The sequence below is a fragment of the Cynocephalus volans genome, chromosome 4 (genome assembly GCF_027409185.1).
Source record: "Cynocephalus volans isolate mCynVol1 chromosome 4, mCynVol1.pri, whole genome shotgun sequence".
Lineage (NCBI taxonomy): Eukaryota > Metazoa > Chordata > Mammalia > Dermoptera > Cynocephalidae > Cynocephalus > Cynocephalus volans.
Genome location: NC_084463.1, coordinates 153,451,252 through 153,468,738, shown reverse-complemented (window position 1 = coordinate 153,468,738; position 17,487 = coordinate 153,451,252). Strand labels below are relative to the sequence as shown.

The 17,487-nt window shown below is 36.6% G+C and overlaps 2 protein-coding genes across 2 annotated transcripts; one reads left to right on the top strand and one right to left on the bottom strand.

The window, feature by feature from the left end:
- Nucleotides 1-5,751: 5,751 nt before the first annotated feature.
- Nucleotides 5,752-6,782, bottom strand: LOC134376614 (olfactory receptor 5B12-like). The gene is given in 2 exon segments (XM_063095103.1): nucleotides 5,752-6,032; nucleotides 6,035-6,782. Coding segments are annotated over 2 exon segments (1,029 nt in total).
- Nucleotides 6,783-15,792: 9,010 nt separating this feature from the next.
- Nucleotides 15,793-16,746, top strand: LOC134376613 (olfactory receptor 5B2-like). Its single transcript, XM_063095102.1, has one exon. It carries the CDS (start codon nucleotides 15,793-15,795, stop codon nucleotides 16,744-16,746), a length of 954 nt encoding a protein of 317 aa, XP_062951172.1.
- Nucleotides 16,747-17,487: the final 741 nt, after the last annotated feature.

The window sequence follows — 17,487 nt, the reverse complement described above, 5'->3', positions numbered from 1 at the left end:
GCCCAGGACCAGATGGATTCACAGCAGAATTCTACCAAACATTCAAAGCGGAATTGACACCAATTGTCTACAAATTATTCCAAAAGATTGAAACAGAGGCAAATCTCCCACACTCATTCTATGAAGCAAACATCATCCTGATACCAAAACCAGGTAAAGATACAACTAAAAAAGAAAACTACAGGCCGATATCCTTGATGAATACAGATGCAAAAATCCTCAATAGAATATTAGCTAACAGAATACAGCAACACATACGTAAAATGATTCACCACGATCAAGTGGGATTCATCCCTGGGATGCAAGGTTGGTTCAATACATGCACATCAATAAATGTGATACACCGTATTAATAAAATCAAACACAAGGACCATATGGTCATCTCTATAGATGCTAAAAAAGCATTTGATAAAATTCAACACTCATTCATGACAAAGACTCTATAAGTTAGGTATAGATAGAAATTATCTCAACATAATTAAAACCATATATGATAAACCCACTGCAGGAAATCATCCTGAATGAGGAAAAGCTAAAAGCTTTTCCTTTAAGAACAGGAACTAGATAAGGATGCCCACTCTCACCACTCCTATTCAACATAGTGCTGGAAGTATTAGCAAGAGCAATCAGAGAAGAGAAGGAAATAAAGGGCACCCAGATTGGAAAATATGAAGTCAAACTGTCCCTGTTTGCAGATGGCATGATCCTATAAATAGAACAGCCTAAAGCCTCTACAAAAAAAAACAATTAGGAGTTGATAAATGATTTCAGCACAGTAGCAGGATACAAAATCAACACACAAAAATTAGTAGCATTTCTATTCTCCAATAGTAAACATGCAGAAAGAGAAATCAAGAAAGCTTGCCCATTTACAATAGCCACCCAAAAAATAAAATACTTAGGAATTAGTTAACCAAGGATGTGAAAAATCTCTATCATGAGAACTACAAACCACTGCTGAGAGAAATTAGAGAGGATACTCATGCTCTTGGAATGGAAGAATCAACATTGGGAAAATGTCCATACTACCCAAAGTGACATACAAATTCAATGCAAGCCCCATCAAAATTCCAATGACATTTTTATCAGAAATGGAAAAAAACAATCGAAACATTTATATGGAATAACAAAAGACCACGCATAGCCAAAGCAATGCTGAGCAAAAATAAATAAATAAATAAAGCTGGAGGCATAACACTACCTGACTTTACCCTATACTACAAAGCTATAATAAGCAAAACAGCATGGTACTGGCATAAAAACAGACACACTGATTAGTGGAATAGAATAGAGAATCCAGAAATCAACCCACACACCTACAGCCATCTGATATTTGACAAAGGCATCAAGCCTATTCACTGGGGAAGAGACTGCCTCTTCAGCAAATGGTGCTGGGATAACTGGATATCCATATGCAGGAGAATGAAACTAGACCCACCTCTCACCATGTACCAAAATCAACTCAAAATGGACTAAAGAATTAAGTGTACACCCTGAAACAATAAAACTTCTTAAAGAAACATAGGAGAAACACTTCAGGAAATAGGACTGTACACAGCCTTCATGAATACGACCACAAAAGCACGGACAACCAAAGGAAAAATAAACAAATGTGATTATATCAAACTATGTTTAATTAAACTATGTTTAATTTCTTTAAAAGATAATTCTCTAAAGCATATATAATAGCAAGGTACTGCATATTAATAGACTATTTTAAATAAAATGTATAACAACAAGAGTATAAAGTACTGGAGGAAATAATTGGCAGTACACTGTTAGAAGGTCCTTACACTACTTACAAAATGGTATGATATTATTTCAAAGTAGACCTTGATTAATCCAAGATCTGTATGGTAAACACTAGGACACCTAAAATATTTTTTAAAAAGCATGTAAATAGTAAGTCAATAGTGGAGGTAAAATGGAATAAAAAATATTTACTGAATTGAAAAAGCAGGAAAAAAGAGGAAAAAAAGAATGGGTAAAACAGAAAAAAACTAGGAAAATATATTTTAATTCACAATGTTAATAATTACATTAAATATAGTGTAAGCCTACCAAATTGAAAGATAGAATGTCAGATATGATTTTTAAAATAACAAGATCCAACTTTATGCTGTCTGTAAAAAACCCATGTTAAATATAAAAATCTAATACTAGCCTATGTAATAAAAGGCTACAAAAACAATTACAATGAAAATACTAATAAACAAAGCTGGAATTGGTATATTAAAAATATAAGAAAAAGTAGACTTCAGAACAACAAACATTACCTGGGAAAGGAAGGAATGTGACATAATGATAAAGGGGTCAGCTCTACAAGAAGACATAGCACCTCTGTTTGCTCACACCTAATAGCAAAGCTACAAAATATATAAAATTGAAACTAATAGAACTGAAAGGAAAATATAGAGAGACTGCTATAGACTAAATGTTTGTGTTCTCCCAAAGTTCATAAGTTGAAATCCTAATTCCCAATGTTATGGTACAAGAGGTAGGGCCCCTGAGAGGCCTTTGAGACTAGTGCCCTAATAAAAGAGACCCCTGAGAGCTCCTTCACTCTTTCCACTTTGTGAGGACACAGTGAGAAGACAACCTTCTATGAACCGGGAAATGGGTCCTCACCAGACGCCAAATCTCCCCATACCTTGATCTTGAACTTCCGAGCCTCCAGATTTGTGAAGAATAAATTCTTGTTTTCAAAAGCCACCCAGCGTATAGTTTTCTGTTATAGCAGCCCAAGTGGACTAAGACAGAGACTTCAACAAACCTTTCTTGGTAATTTATAAAACAAGTTCAGAAAATCAATAAGGGCATAGAACTGAACATCATCAATCTACTTGTTCTAGTTGACATTGAAAGATGTGACCAAATAACAGCAGAATTCACATTCTTTTGAAGTGCAAAGTATTCACCAGGCTAGATCATATTTGACCATAAAAAGTATTTAAAACATTGAAAAGAATTGAAATTATATAACATTTGTTCTTGAACCACAATGGAATTAGACTAGAGATCCATTACACAAAGATATCTGGAGAATCTCCAAATGTCTGAAAATTAGACAACCTACTTCTCAATAATCCATGAATCCACATGGAAATCATAAAGAAAATAAAGACAATATTTTTAATTGAATGAAAATGAAAACAAAAAATAATTAGAATGCAGATAAAGGAGCGCTTATTGGGAAATGTACAGCATGAAATGCTTATACTGAAAGAGAATAAAAACATAAAATCAATGATCTAAGCTTATATCTTCAGAAACATGAAAAAGGTAATACTCAAAGAATGTGAAATCAGTATGTCAAAGAGATGTGTGCGGTTTCATGTTAATTGCAGCATTATTTCCAATAGCCAAAATATGGAATCAACCTATGTGTCCGTAAAAATATGCATCAATAAAGAAAGTGTGCTATGTAGACCCAATCGAATACTATTCACCCTTAAAAAACAAGAAAATATTGTCATTTGCAACAAGGTAGATGAGCCCAGAGTACATTATGTTTGAAATAAACCATGCACAGAAAGACAAGTACTGTGTGGTCTCATTTATATGTAGACCTCACGTAAGTAGAGAGTAGAATGGTGGTTACCAGGGAGTGCAGCCTGGGCTCTGGGGAGATATTGTTCGAAGGACACAAAATGTCAGTTATATGGGAAGAATAAGTTCAGAAATCTATTGCACATAATGGCATACTTGAAAATTGCTAAGAGACTAGGTCTTAAGTGTTGTCACCACAAAATATAGTAACTATGTGAGGTAATGCATATTAATTAGCCTTTCTGATGTTGCCTTTCCACATGTATATATATTTCAAAAAATGTTGTACACATTAAGTATATAAAGTGTTCACTAATTAAAAAGTAGATATGTAGATTTTAAAATAATGGTAATAAATAAACAGAGTCTTAGAGACCTGTGGGATACTAGGGGAGTTCAAGAAGGAGAGGAAAGAGATAAGTGGGCAGAAAGAATATTTGAGAAATAATGGGCCCAAACTTTACAAATCTGAGGAAAGTTGCAGATGCATATTTATATTAAAAAATGTTAACACGAGGAGACTCAAAATATTAGCAGATGTGTATATTAAGAAATTCATAACATTTACATATAAATGTTATTAATACTATTGTAATGATTGGTACTTAATATCCAAAATTAAATATATAATTCGTTTGGGTATAGACCCAGAAATGGGATTGCTGGGTCAATAGTAATTCTATTTTTAATTTTTCAAGGAGCCTCCATACTTTTTCAAAATGGCTGTCCTACTTTGCAATACCCCTGATAGGGTATAAAGGCTCCCTTTTCTTTACATCCTCGTCAACACTCGTTGTCTTCTGTCGTTTTGGAAGTAGCAAATCTACCAGGTGTGAGGTGATACCTAATTGTGGATCGTTGAACTCCCAGAAGTATAGGATAATGGTGTTTACTGGAGGCAGGGTGGGAGGTGTAAATGGGAAAAGGGGAACTGTTGGTTGACAAGTACAAAGTTTCAGTTAAGCAGGAGGAATAATTTCTGGTGACTATTGCACAGCATGGTGAATACAATTAATAATAACGTATATTTCAAAATAGCTAAAAAAAAGGATTTTAAGTGTTTTCACGAAAAATAAGTCATAAATATTTGAGGTAATGGTATGCGAACTAACCTGATTTGATCATTCTACAATGTATATATGCATCAAGACATCACATTATACCCCATAAGTACATACAATTATTAATTGTCAATTACAAATAAGATATACCTTTATCATCCTTTTCTTTTTCCTATATTATGTTATGTTTTCACTATTAAAATTGTCATATAAATATTATTTTTAGATAATGATTCACTAATATGAAAGTTTAGCTTGTATAATAAATGCCTATGTAAAGGCATTTATTATATTTAAAAATAAGAACAAACAAAGAAGCAACAATAAATCTTCACTTGGGATCTTTGGGAGTTTTTTTATAAAGCTTAATTTTTAAAAATATAAAGCCTATTGTATTTTCATATACAAAAAGAAAAAGTTGAAATGTAGTTCTTAAAAACTATACCTACATACATTATTTCCACTAAATAAGTCAAATTGTTTATATTAAGAATGTGATCTCAGACACCAAAGTAATTAATTTAAATTCTAGTATAAATACCTATAGGTCTAGTATAAAGACCTATCTGACGTATGTCTTGAAATAATTTCTCCACATGTACGTGTGTTGGTTATATGAGTTTTTCATGAATGATGTGTGTGTGTGTGTGTGTGTGTATTGATTGTGTGTATATGTGGGGGTTTCGGTAAGCATGTTTATTCAGAAAGATTTTTTTTTAAATATGTATATTCATGGGATACAAAGCTGACCATCACCACCTGTGCCAAGGATGTGATGATCAGATCAATACTATCAGCATGCCCATTACCACAAATTGCAATTATCCCCTGTACCCCCAACCAATATCTCTTCTACCTTCCCCCCACTCCTCAGCAACCCTAGGTATGTTTTCTCCTTCTGCAAGAACAATGCACCTTCATTAAGAAAGATTTTTAAAATAAGAATTCAACATTCAGAGTTAATCCTTTCTGACCTATTCTTCTTAGGTCTCATATTCTTTAAGTCTTTTGCTTCGTAGACTTAATACATAGTTGGGTAAATTACCTCAGGGAATTAGAAATTTGTGGGCTGAATTAGGTAAATATTTTCCCTATATAGAACTGAGGTGGATGAAACTGCCTTATTGTAGATTCTATGTAATTAAAATATAAATCTTATGGAAGACCTTGCTTTCCCCACAGTCTTTTTAAAGGCACTCTTGACCTCTTTGTTCCTCAGGCTGTAGACCAGCGGATTCAGCCTGGGAATGACTATGGCATAGAATACAGATGCGACTTTGTCTGTGCCCACGGAGTGGCTGGAGCTGGGTTGTAAGTACATGAAGATGCCTGTCCCATAGAAGATAGAAACAGTGGTGAGGTGGGACGCACAGGTGGAAAAAGCCTTCTGATGTCCATCACGTGAGTGCATCCTCAGGATGGTGATAAATATAAATAGGAGATCAAGATGACCAGGATAGAGAAGAGGTCGTTGAAGCCCACCACAAGAAAAATAACCATCTCACTGACGTAGGTGTCTGAGCATGAGAGAGCCAGGAGAGGAGGAGCGTCACAGAAAAAGTGGTCAACTACGTTGGACCTACAGAAGGTGAGCCTGAAAGTGTTCCCCGTGTGGATGGAGGCATTGAGGAAACCAGAGACGTAGGAGCCTGTGGCCAGATGAGCACACACACCTGCAGTCATGGTGGTGGTGTAATGGAGGGGGTTACAGACTGCTGCGTAGCGGTCATAGGCCATTGAGGCCAAGAGGAAACTTTCCACAGTGATGAAGGCTACAAAGAAGAAGAACTGAGTGGCACAAGCACTGTAGGGCATGATTTTGTCTCCCGTGAGGAAGCTTGCCATCACCTTGGGAGTGACAGCTGAGGAATAACCAACGTCCACCAGGGAGAGGCTACTGAGGAAAAAGTACATGGGAGTGTGGAGACGAGAGTCCAACAGAATCAATCCAATTATCCCCAGGTTTCCAACCAGAGTGATGAGGTAGATAAAAAGAAAGATTATGAAGAGTGGGATCTGCAGTTCTGGGTCATTAGTTAACCCCACAAGAATGAACTCGGTCACCCCTGTACTGTTCTCCGTGGGGAATTGTATGGCTGTCCTGTAGGAATGAGAAAACAGAATCAGAATGATAAATGGAGAAAGACAGCTGAGATTAGTCAGCATGTCCATTCTGTGCCTTATGTCAGTATTGCAATTACTTGTTTCCAGGAGACCTGGATAAAACGTGCCATGAGAAGAAAATGCAACCTTAAATTATTGATAGATCATACAGTGTCCCAGATAAAACAGTTTGGGACATAATGCACCCCAGTCTCCTAACTTTTTAGATAACTGAAGTAATGAACAGGAAAAAAAAAAAAAAACTTATGTGAGATCTTCACATTAGTATTAAGTAGAAAAAGTCAAATTCAAATTTTCCAGAACAATTACAAATTATTCTTTACATTCAAGTAGAATAGTTTAGTGTCTTAGTCTCAAGCTGCTGTAACAAAATACAACAGAGCGGATAGCTTATAAACAACAGAAGTTTATTTCTCACAGTCCTGGAGGCTGGGAAGTTGATCAAGGTCTCAGCAGATTTAGTGTCTAGTAAGTGCTCATTTCCTGAATTATACATGGCATCTTCTTGCTGTATCCTTACACGATGTAAGGGGTCAGCTGGCTCTCTGGGGTCTCTTTTAAGGGCACTAATCATAATCATGAGGGCTCTTTCCTCATGATCTAATCATCTCCCAAAGCCCCTCACATTCTAATGCCATCATCTCGGGGGTTAGGATTTCAAATTATGAATTGAGGGTAGGCACAAATATTGAGACCACAACGCTTAGTAAAATTAATGTGAAACTGAATTAATTTTACTCCAACTGACTTTTGATTTGTCTTTTGTACTGTAAGTACAATGTCATTTGATAGTGAAAGAGATAAAACATGCTTAGCCCCAAATGGTCTCCAGGTATAGTATAGTAGAAAGAATGTGTAAATTTCTACAGAGTGTGAAAACACTAGACATTTATGAACAAAGAATGAAGACATCTAGAAACTAAAATTTTTAACCCGTATGAAATGAATGCAGTTTTTAACTTTCACATCCAGATGTCCCGGATTTGGGACATGGCTCCAGACTAAGAACAATAGATGCAAATCCTAGCTCCACCACGTACAGAATCAGCAAACTTGGGTGGTGTCTAACATGACTTGGCCATCAGATTTCCCATCAAACTATTACCAAACTAAGTTGATAGTGAAAACTGGAAAGTTTTTAGATATGATTCAGACAGAGAGCTTGGTATGTCTAGTATTGGAGAGGTGGATGATATAAGATGGAGCTTTCAAATAAAGGTGTCAAGTATAAGTCCCAATTTATTTTCTGAGTCACCTTGAACATAAACTAATGTGTCTAGGCCTCAGTGTCCCCTCCGTAAAATAAAGATGATAATATTGTCTGGTACTTAACCATTCCATATATGTGTCTATTCTTGTTGAATTCAAAGCATAGGTAGGTTCTCTTTTTCTCTCATTATCCTTTCATTCTTAAAATCTGAGAAACCTGGAGTTAAGTCGTCACAGATAAGAATAATAGAAATTGTGATATGCTTTCACTGATGTTATAAAGTATGTAAGGGAATTTTTTGAAGCCCATGTAAAAGCCTATTAAGAAATCAACACTTATTTTTCTTACTGAAGAGTCTTTCCAAAGTGAAGTACGAGATTTTTTATCCTCTTTAAAATTTTTAGCTAAATAGCTCAGAAAGTAAAATATTTTAAGAGATTAATTCCAGCTGCAGTAATTAGATATTTGATTCAGTTATGCATTTTCATGTAAGCAGAGAGAAATAAAGATGTCTGCTTTCCTCATTTTTAAGATATGAGATCTGTAATTTAAGATTGTTGACATTTGGCATGTAGTGTCAAGGAGTCTCGTCATGGCCTGTTTGGGAGTTTAAGGGATGAGACAAGACAACTCAGGACATAGAGCAGAAGTGACAATGGAACCTGATGAGTTGTTTCCCTCCACTGTCATCATCCCTGACTTCCATCTGGGTGGGTGGGGGGAGAGGCGATGATCTTCAATGTATAGAGCACAAATCAACTCTATCTAAGTTAAGCAAAAAGGAATTTATTGAAAGAATAATAGTGTGCTCACAGAACCAAAGAGAATGTTGGCTAATTAGAGTGAGAAAATCACAGTTAAACAAAGGAAGCCAGAGAGCAGAGACCACAGATAAGATCAAACCACTGGAAGTTTGGTTAACACAATTCCTCTGGCCCATCCGCCACTTCTGTCCTATGACATTAATGCCTTTGGTCACCACCATCCCAGCTTTTCTACTCTTGCTAATGGCACAGGCCACAACACCCACCATAAATAAAGGCTAACTACCCTCACTTCTGGGTGTTATACATTGCATACCTTTGATTGAGACAAGTTTCTTTGCTGGTAGCAGAGCTGTGAACATGGTTAATAGAATTTAAATAAGAACTGATCTTATTTGTGCAGCTTATTTCTTATACTTTTGAACGCTGAGAAGTCCAAGCTCCAAGGAACACCTCTAATGAAGGCCTCCTTGGCGGTGACTCTCTACAACAATGCAGGGTATATTAATCCATTTCTGTTGCTTATGACAAAATACTTAGAACTGGGTTCTTTGTAAGAGAACAAAATTTATTGCTGACAGTTTCAGAGGCTAGGAAGTTTAAAGTCCAGGGAGCACTTCTGGTGAGTCTTCTTTGGTGGTGGCTTTACAGCAATGTAGGGGTCTCACACGGCGGAAAATGTCAGAGCAGAGAGAGAGAGCTTCTCATGTGCTTTTCTTTTAAAGCCCTCAGAACCATGCCCTTGACCACCATTATTAATCCATTCACTACAGCATGGTCCTACCATCTAATCACGTCTTCAAGGCCCCACCTTCAGTTACGGTAATAGGATTCCCCACCCTCAACAATTACAATGGGGTTGAAGCTTGAACTCATTCATGTGCTCCTTATAAAGCCACCAGTCCACACCCCTTATAACTCATTACTCCACAAATGCATTAGTTCATTCATGGGGGCACAGTCCTCATGATCCAATCATCCCCCAAAGGCCCCACTTTTCAAATATCATAATCAGATTTCCCACCTTTTTAACGCTGTTAGAGAGGAGATCAATTTTCCAACACTTAAACTTTTAGGGGTCACATTGGACTCACAGAAATGCCTTAACTCATTTAATCTTGACACCTTCATTAATAGGTAATGTTATTATTATTCCCATTTTACTTGTGAGGGAAGTGAGACAGAGAGATTAAGACACTTGCCCATGTTCCAGGACAGTTTAGGTAGAACCAGGATTTGAACTCATGTCATTTTCTAGAGTCTCCTCTAGAGGAGATCTTGAATACTATTATATTGTCATTCAGGGGGACATGTGGTACAATTCAATTTGTGGTCATGGACATGCTGCCATTATGGATCTGGCCTGAGGGGTAACATTCAGCTTTGTATCTCATGAATATTCATAACCAATAGAAAATTTCACATACTGAAAAGCTACAAAAAATAGGAAAGTTTTGGTAAAGTGTGGAGGATACCAGCATTAATAAAGCAAATGTATTTCAAAGGGCCTAACTTATAGCTTAGCAAAGCCAAAGCCCTGTAGTTTAAGGAAACACCTAACTTTTTAGTATTGCAAATAGAAATGCTTATCTTTGGAAAAACAGAAAACTTTCCCAGGACTAAATTCTCTGTTATAGATAAAAAAATATTGTAACACAGAAAAAGAGCTTGGGGAATCGTCCTTGTTGCAGCTAAACTTAGTGATGGGAAAGAATGTGAGCTAAAAGGCTTCAAGGTTGTTAGCTGGGGGATGTTCCACATCTCGCCTCTGGCTGTTCCTTTAAGGTTCTTAGGGAACTAAGTGTTGCCTTGATGATGATCTCATTGTTCTTTTTGTAACCACCTGTGTTCCTTTTCTGTAACTTTCTTGCCTGGAGAATAAAATATGAGAAAAAACATAATTTGGGGTTATTCCTAGGAATTCTCTCTTGAAGAATTGCTTCTGGAATTAATCCCTTCTGGGACTCTGACCACTCTGGAGAAATGGGCTTTGAGTAATCCTTTGCATCTCTGTCACCCTGGGAGAGGTGACAGTAAAGGACATCCATAAAGAATGTCATATGTCTGCCCTGGTGGTCATATTATAGTGCCTACATTAAAAACATATCTGAAAAAATTTTGGTGAGTCTTAGAGTTGCTCAGCTTTGTCTGTAACCCAGTGAGTAAATCCAATATATTACAGATGAAGGTTTCTTCTCCAATTTGCTTTCTCAGCTTAGGAAGGTGGCATTTATATTTTCCTTTGATTTATTTTTCAGTTTATTAATATTTAACACACACCCCAGCCCAACAACTATGTGGCATGGTCTTTGGAATTAACTCATGGTGGCTTCCAAGGACCCTATGGGATAAATATTTTATTTTAGAGATAATGAATACCCTTTCAGAAATGAATGAACATACTTTCATTAAAAAAGCAGGACTTTGTAATTGCTTTTTATAGCTAGTGTTTGATGAAAGTTTACTATGTACCTAACTCTGTTTAAAGTACTTTATAAACATTAACTTATATGCTCCTCATAACAACAACATGAAGTAGGTACTATCATCCTCTCCATTTTATAAATGACAGAACTGAAGTAGAGAGGGGTAACATAACCTGTAACCTTGCCTTACACAGCCTTCCTTAAGCCCCATAACCATCTTGATAGAAATGTGGGGAAGTTATGCTGCCACGAGCCAATACAACTTATGTAATGCTCCAGTCTAGTTTCCATTTCCCGTCTAGTGATTCTATCTGATTGCTGCCAGAAAAGTTAATGCTGAGTCTCTTCTGGAGATGTTTTGCACTATCAAGAAGAAATAATCTGAAGTAATGTAGATACACCAATGCTGTTCTTCAACAGATGAACTAGGGTCTCCATGGACAGATTAATTGCAGCTTCTGTAAGTGACTGGAGTGAGAGACTGTGGTTGCCCTCAAGGGTACTTAGTCCCCTGATAACTTTATGCATGTATAAATCCCTCCTGTTCCCAGTCATTGATCTCTAACATCCCAACATGAGTCCATTTGCCATAATTTTAGAGGGACCAGCCTGTGTGCCAAAGGCCTTCTGGTGTTCATGAATTGATCTTAATGTAAAGTGTTTCCTGTTTTACTAAATGGCCTTATTTCACACTGGTATATTACTCTGAGCCTGCAACAATGGCCAGTAATAAAACTTTAAGCCAAAGAAATGTTCATGGTGAGTATGGTGATCCCTTCTTAGAGTTGTTCAGCATGCTACAGAATGCATTCAGAGACTTTCTTCTATTTGTCTTCAGAACAGCCTTCCTGAGTGACAGGTTGGAGAATATTTTACAAACTCCACCTACTAATTACCTTTTCCTTATATCTCCCTGCCTCTAAAGAACTTCAATTTTTGTGACTAGATATTAAGAAATAACTTCTTTAACTTTTCTTCGTTGAATGGAACTTGCAATTTGAAGATCCCAAGTGAAGTTGTGACACCTTTCTTGAAGAGCAAGGTAAGTTTCTAGCTCAGTTCTCTGGTCTATTTAGATTGCAGTAATGGAGGATGTGCTATGTAAAGGTACAAAGGTAACCAGTATTCCCTGGAGTACCCAGAGTTTAGTATCCCATGTTTTAATACTCTCATGCTTTTATGCTGTTTGAGTCCAGATATCACAACAATCTCCAATAATTAGAAAGATGATGATTTTATTCAGATAATAGAAGATGGTATTCTTCTCATCACTTATAGTACCTGTCCTTAGGACATCACTTAGAAAGTCATAGGCACTCAGTAAATGTTTGTTGAGGCAATGAGTGAACAAATGAATGAATCAATGAACGAAGCAAATCAGTGAATGAACAGTGCCCTGGTTAGTGAGCACATTATGAAGCCCATGGTCCTGTGTTACGAAAGCATAATCTCATGCCTATCTTTGCACAGGCGATTCAGAGGCACTTGATCAAAGGTTTTAGACCTTTTTGAATAAGAAATCCATAGCAATAATAGGATTTACATTGTGACCCGGCACACACACACACTCAGAGGTATACACGTAAACATACGTATAGCAAAAACTAATCTTTCATGAAACCCTACTTAGTCACCTGCCACATGTCTTTACTTCGTACTCTTTTCTATCTTAAATGAACAAAATACTTAGAAGATCATCTGTACTTCAGATGAATTATTACTAATAATAACAGTGGTGTTTAATTTCATTAATTTTTTTTTTCAGAAAAATGCTGGTCCTAACTCACTATTGTATTTCACTATCCATTAATAGATTATGACCTGCCATTTGTAAAATACTGTACTATAACAACTTGTGGTAAATTAATTCTCAAAATTCTGTTCACCTAAAACAAATTCATGGAGGATTTATTAGCTGGAGATTTTATCAACATAATAATTTATATTAACATTAATATAATTAATTATGTTATCATAATAATAAACATAACTTATTTATATTAAGGAATTTTATGAAATATTATTTTTGATAATATTGCAAAAGCATAAATATATTCTTCTTCTGATTTAAATATTTTTCACAGAGTATATTTTCAGGGGAATTTTAAGAAATCTATTGACATTAACAATATTATTCCACAACACAATGTAGAATATATTGAATAAAATTATATGAATGAAGAATATCTTCTTATAGAAATATTAATAAAATACATGTAAATTCTGTTTTCTTTATATAAATCTTTCACCTAGAATCTCCGAGCAATTATCACTGGAGATGTTGTTTAATATCTCTGGGGGAATTGCTCTTTAAGAGCTGCTTTTGTACAGCAATAACAATATCTTCACTAGGTCATCCATCCAACAAAAATTTATTGACTGCATGTTCTGTGCCTTGAACTGTGATAGACATATGAATATGAAGATAAATCAATTAAGGCTTTTCCAGGTTTTAACCTAGTAAGCAACACATTTAAACACATAAGTATAAAAAGGTTTCTCCAATAACTATGAAATAACTATTACCTCCCTTTCGTAGAAAAAGGAAAAAGACCTCTAGAGATTTTAGAAATCATGTTCAAACTATTAAATGAAGCTGAAATCCAAAACCAGGTGTCAGGCCCTAAAATCCAGGTACTTTTTACTACGTCAGATTGATTTACAATTATGGAATTACCTAATATTTCTCTTTAATTTATGATGTATAATGGACCAAGTTACACACTACGTACATAGAATCATATAGAAACCAAATATAAGGTAGCATAATTTATTGATAAGGCATTAAGGATTGAATTCAGACTGTTTGGGGTTTGAATCTATTTGATCTAGGACTAGAGTGTCTGGCATGAAGGGCACAACGGCTGATCAAAATGTTGCTGATAATGTTGTTGGAATTAAAATGACACGGTCTCTAGCATTCACTATCTCCTTGAAAAGACAAAACTTTGATATGCAATTCTTTCCTACCTCGGTCAGCTCCCATATCTGTATCTTGCCCCAGGTTTCCTTTTCTTAACTTTCCCAGTGACCCATTCTGGGCCTCAGTTCTTACCACGTGTGGCCTAAATGGTGACATGTGCTAAAGTGGTTATACTGGAGGAGGTATATTTTGAAGACAGAAAGAACAGTACGTGCTCATAGATTACATGGGGAATATGAGGGAGAGAGCTAGAGCTGTATGATTCCTGTATTAACGGGTAGTTTGTTGAAGACTTTATCAGGTTTGATCAGATATTAAGCATGGATCTAGAAAATTGAGAATGCTATTTTGTGATGAGATTATGCGCTGGATGAAATAATTGGTCCAACCTTCGATAGATTCCCTTGCATCTCAAAATTTGTATGTGTTATTATTACTAAAGCTTAGCCCTAAATTTTCTGCTAATATTTGCAAAAATGTTATGTTTGTTTAAACAAATTTTAATTTACATTATGAGGTCACCCACATAAGCTTCTTTAGTGATATGTTTCCAATGATTTTGTTGGTTTTTTTGCCCCCCCAACAATTATATATACTACTACTATTAATAATATTTATTTAATAATAATACTATCTTTGACTTATTGAGTGCTAACTATGTATTAGGAAGTATTCTAAGTGATTTAAACATATCAATTTATTACATTCTCCAAACAGCTTTCTGAGGTTCTATTATTATTTTTCCTGTTTTAAACTGAGGTACAGAAAGGTTGCAAATTGCCCAAGATTACCCAACAAGTAAAAATGCAGGGATATGAAGATAAACAGGTCGTCCCGGAAATCATGTTTTTTACCACTACACTGTGCTGCTTCTTTGAGAACTTGTATCTTTCTCAAAGCACCTTTTAAAATTGCTATATGAGTCTTGTGACATAATAAAAGTAGGAAACACGAAGCCCACTTTATTTTTTTCAGGTGAAGGAATGAAAGCTCAGGGATGTTTGTGTAGCTTGTCCAAGGGGAAAAAACAAGGATGACCACCTTCCTCTGTTCTATGCTACTTCTCTCATGGGGATAAAGCAGTACAGTGCAGTGTCTATTTGCATGGTCATGGTTTTGAGCTTCTTACACTTTTTTTGGCATGTCTTTTAAGGAGGAAAGTTTTCTCTGTGGATTGAAACAGCGACTCTCCTTTCTTAGACCTCAGATGGATCACAACAGCATGGATGATTACCTCATACTTCCCAGTGTTTCGCACCCAGAAAGGCAGTGATGTGTTATTGTTCTCAGGCAATTATCTGATAGAAGAGTTGGGAAGATTAAGTGAAATAACATTAATTCCTCTCAGACTACCTGGCACATGGTACATACTCAGTTAATGTAAGTGTTATCTGACCCAGGAATGAGTGATAAAAGTAAGAGTAATTTACAGAGGAAGCACAAACATTCAACCCAAATGAAAATAAGCAATAAAGATTTTGGAAACAACTGAGTGGTCACTTGCACCATCTGACTGGGGTCAGGAACTAACAGATATTGTACACACTCCTAGAGATTGTAAGGTGGAGCTTGGAAGATGCCAGTCTCAGGGTTGCTGGGAACCCTGCCTTGGTAGTGGGATTATGGCATACTCATGTCAATTTGGTGACATGAGTATGCTGTGAGTCATTTCCCATGCATGCGTAATTGGCCCATTTTTCTCCCCTTGTTTTGACAGGTGAAACACAATTTCAAAATGGCATCCATGGAGAACAGCACTGAAGTGAAAGAATTTAGACTCTTGGGACTGACTGACATCCCAGAGCTGCAAGTCCCCCTCTTCATAACATTTACCCTGATTTATCTCATCACTCTCATTGGAAACCTGGGGATGATCATGTTGATTCTGTCAGACTCTCGTCTCCACACCCCCATGTATTTTTTCCTCAGTAACCTCTCTCTGGCAGACTGTGTTTACTCCTCTGCTGTCACTCCCAAGGTGATGGCTGGGCTTCTCACAGGAGACAAAGTTATCTCCTATGGGGGATGTGTTGCTCAAATGTTCTTCTTTGTGGCTTTTGCCAGTGTTGACTGCTTTCTACTTGCCGTCATGGCCTATGATCGTCATGCAGCAGTATGTAAGCCCTTACATTACACCACGACTGTGACCACCAGTGTGTGTGCTCAGATGGTGATGGGCTGCTATGCCTGGGGCTTCATTGAATCTGCCATCCACACTGGGTTCACCTTCGGCCTCTCCTTCTGCCATTCTAATGTGGTCCACCACTTTTTCTGTGATATCCCCCCAATCCTGGCTCTTTCCTGCTCTGATATCTACATGAATGAAATTGTGCTCTTCATATTAGCATCTTTCAATGTCTTTTTTGCTCTGATAGTTATCTTGACCTCCTATTTGCTCATATTCATTTGCATCCTGAGCATGCGCTCAGCAGCAGGGCGGAAGAAAGCCTTCTCCACCTGTACATCTCACTTCACTGCTGTAACCATATTCTATGGATCTGTAATCTTCATGTACCTACAACCCAGCTCTAGTCATTCCATGGACAATGACCAAATGGCATCTGTGTTCTATACAATAATAGTCCCCATGTTGAACCCAATTGTCTATAGTCTAAGGAACAAAGAGGTTAATAATGCTTTCAGGAAAGCCATGGAGAAGATGAAGACTCTGCTCAGCTCAAAATTTTAATTGGGGAGATTATACAATCTGTATAGCTAATCAGTTATCTATTCTTGTATAACAAACTATCCCAGAACTTACTGGCTTAAAACAATAATTCATTGCTTTTTATAATTCTGTGAGCAGGACAGTCCTTTTGCTACTTTCACCTGGACTTATTCATGAGGTTGCCTGTGTTCCAAAAGGTGAGCTTGGCTGGAAGACCCAAGGTGGCCTCATTCACATGTATGGATATTGAAGCTTGCTGCTCTCTAGGTCACCTTATTTCTTTTCTACATGGTCTTTCATTCCCCAGAAACCAACCAACTTCTTACATGACATCTTCAGGCCGTAATTCTCCCAGTGTGAAAGCAAACTGAATGGCTCCTTGAAGTCTAGACTCCCAAACTTCATAAAATGTTTTTTCCACCTCATTATAGTAGTCACTGCTAGTCCAAGTGCAGACCCAGATTCAAGTATGAAGAAAGAGACTCCACCTCTTGAGGAAAGGAGCTGCAAAGAATTTGTGGCCATAGTTAATCTAGTACAATTAGAAATTAGACTAAACTGCTGTAACAAAGAAAGCCAAATATACTGCATTAATAAGATAGCAATGTATTTCTCAAGCAGCAGTAGCTAATGCAGAAGTGTGAAAATGAACTGTCTAGACTGCTGTGGTGTTTTAGTCTTTCTGGAATACATGTTCCTTTTCACGTTGTCTCTATCATCTCCAAGTATGTTGAAACTCTGTCCTCATCATAACTATTCTAG

Excerpts from the sequence above, each read along its gene's own strand:
- LOC134376613 (XM_063095102.1), top strand. The coding sequence starts at position 15,793 with ATGGCATCCATGGAGAACAGCACTGAAGTGAAAGAATTTAGACTCTTG.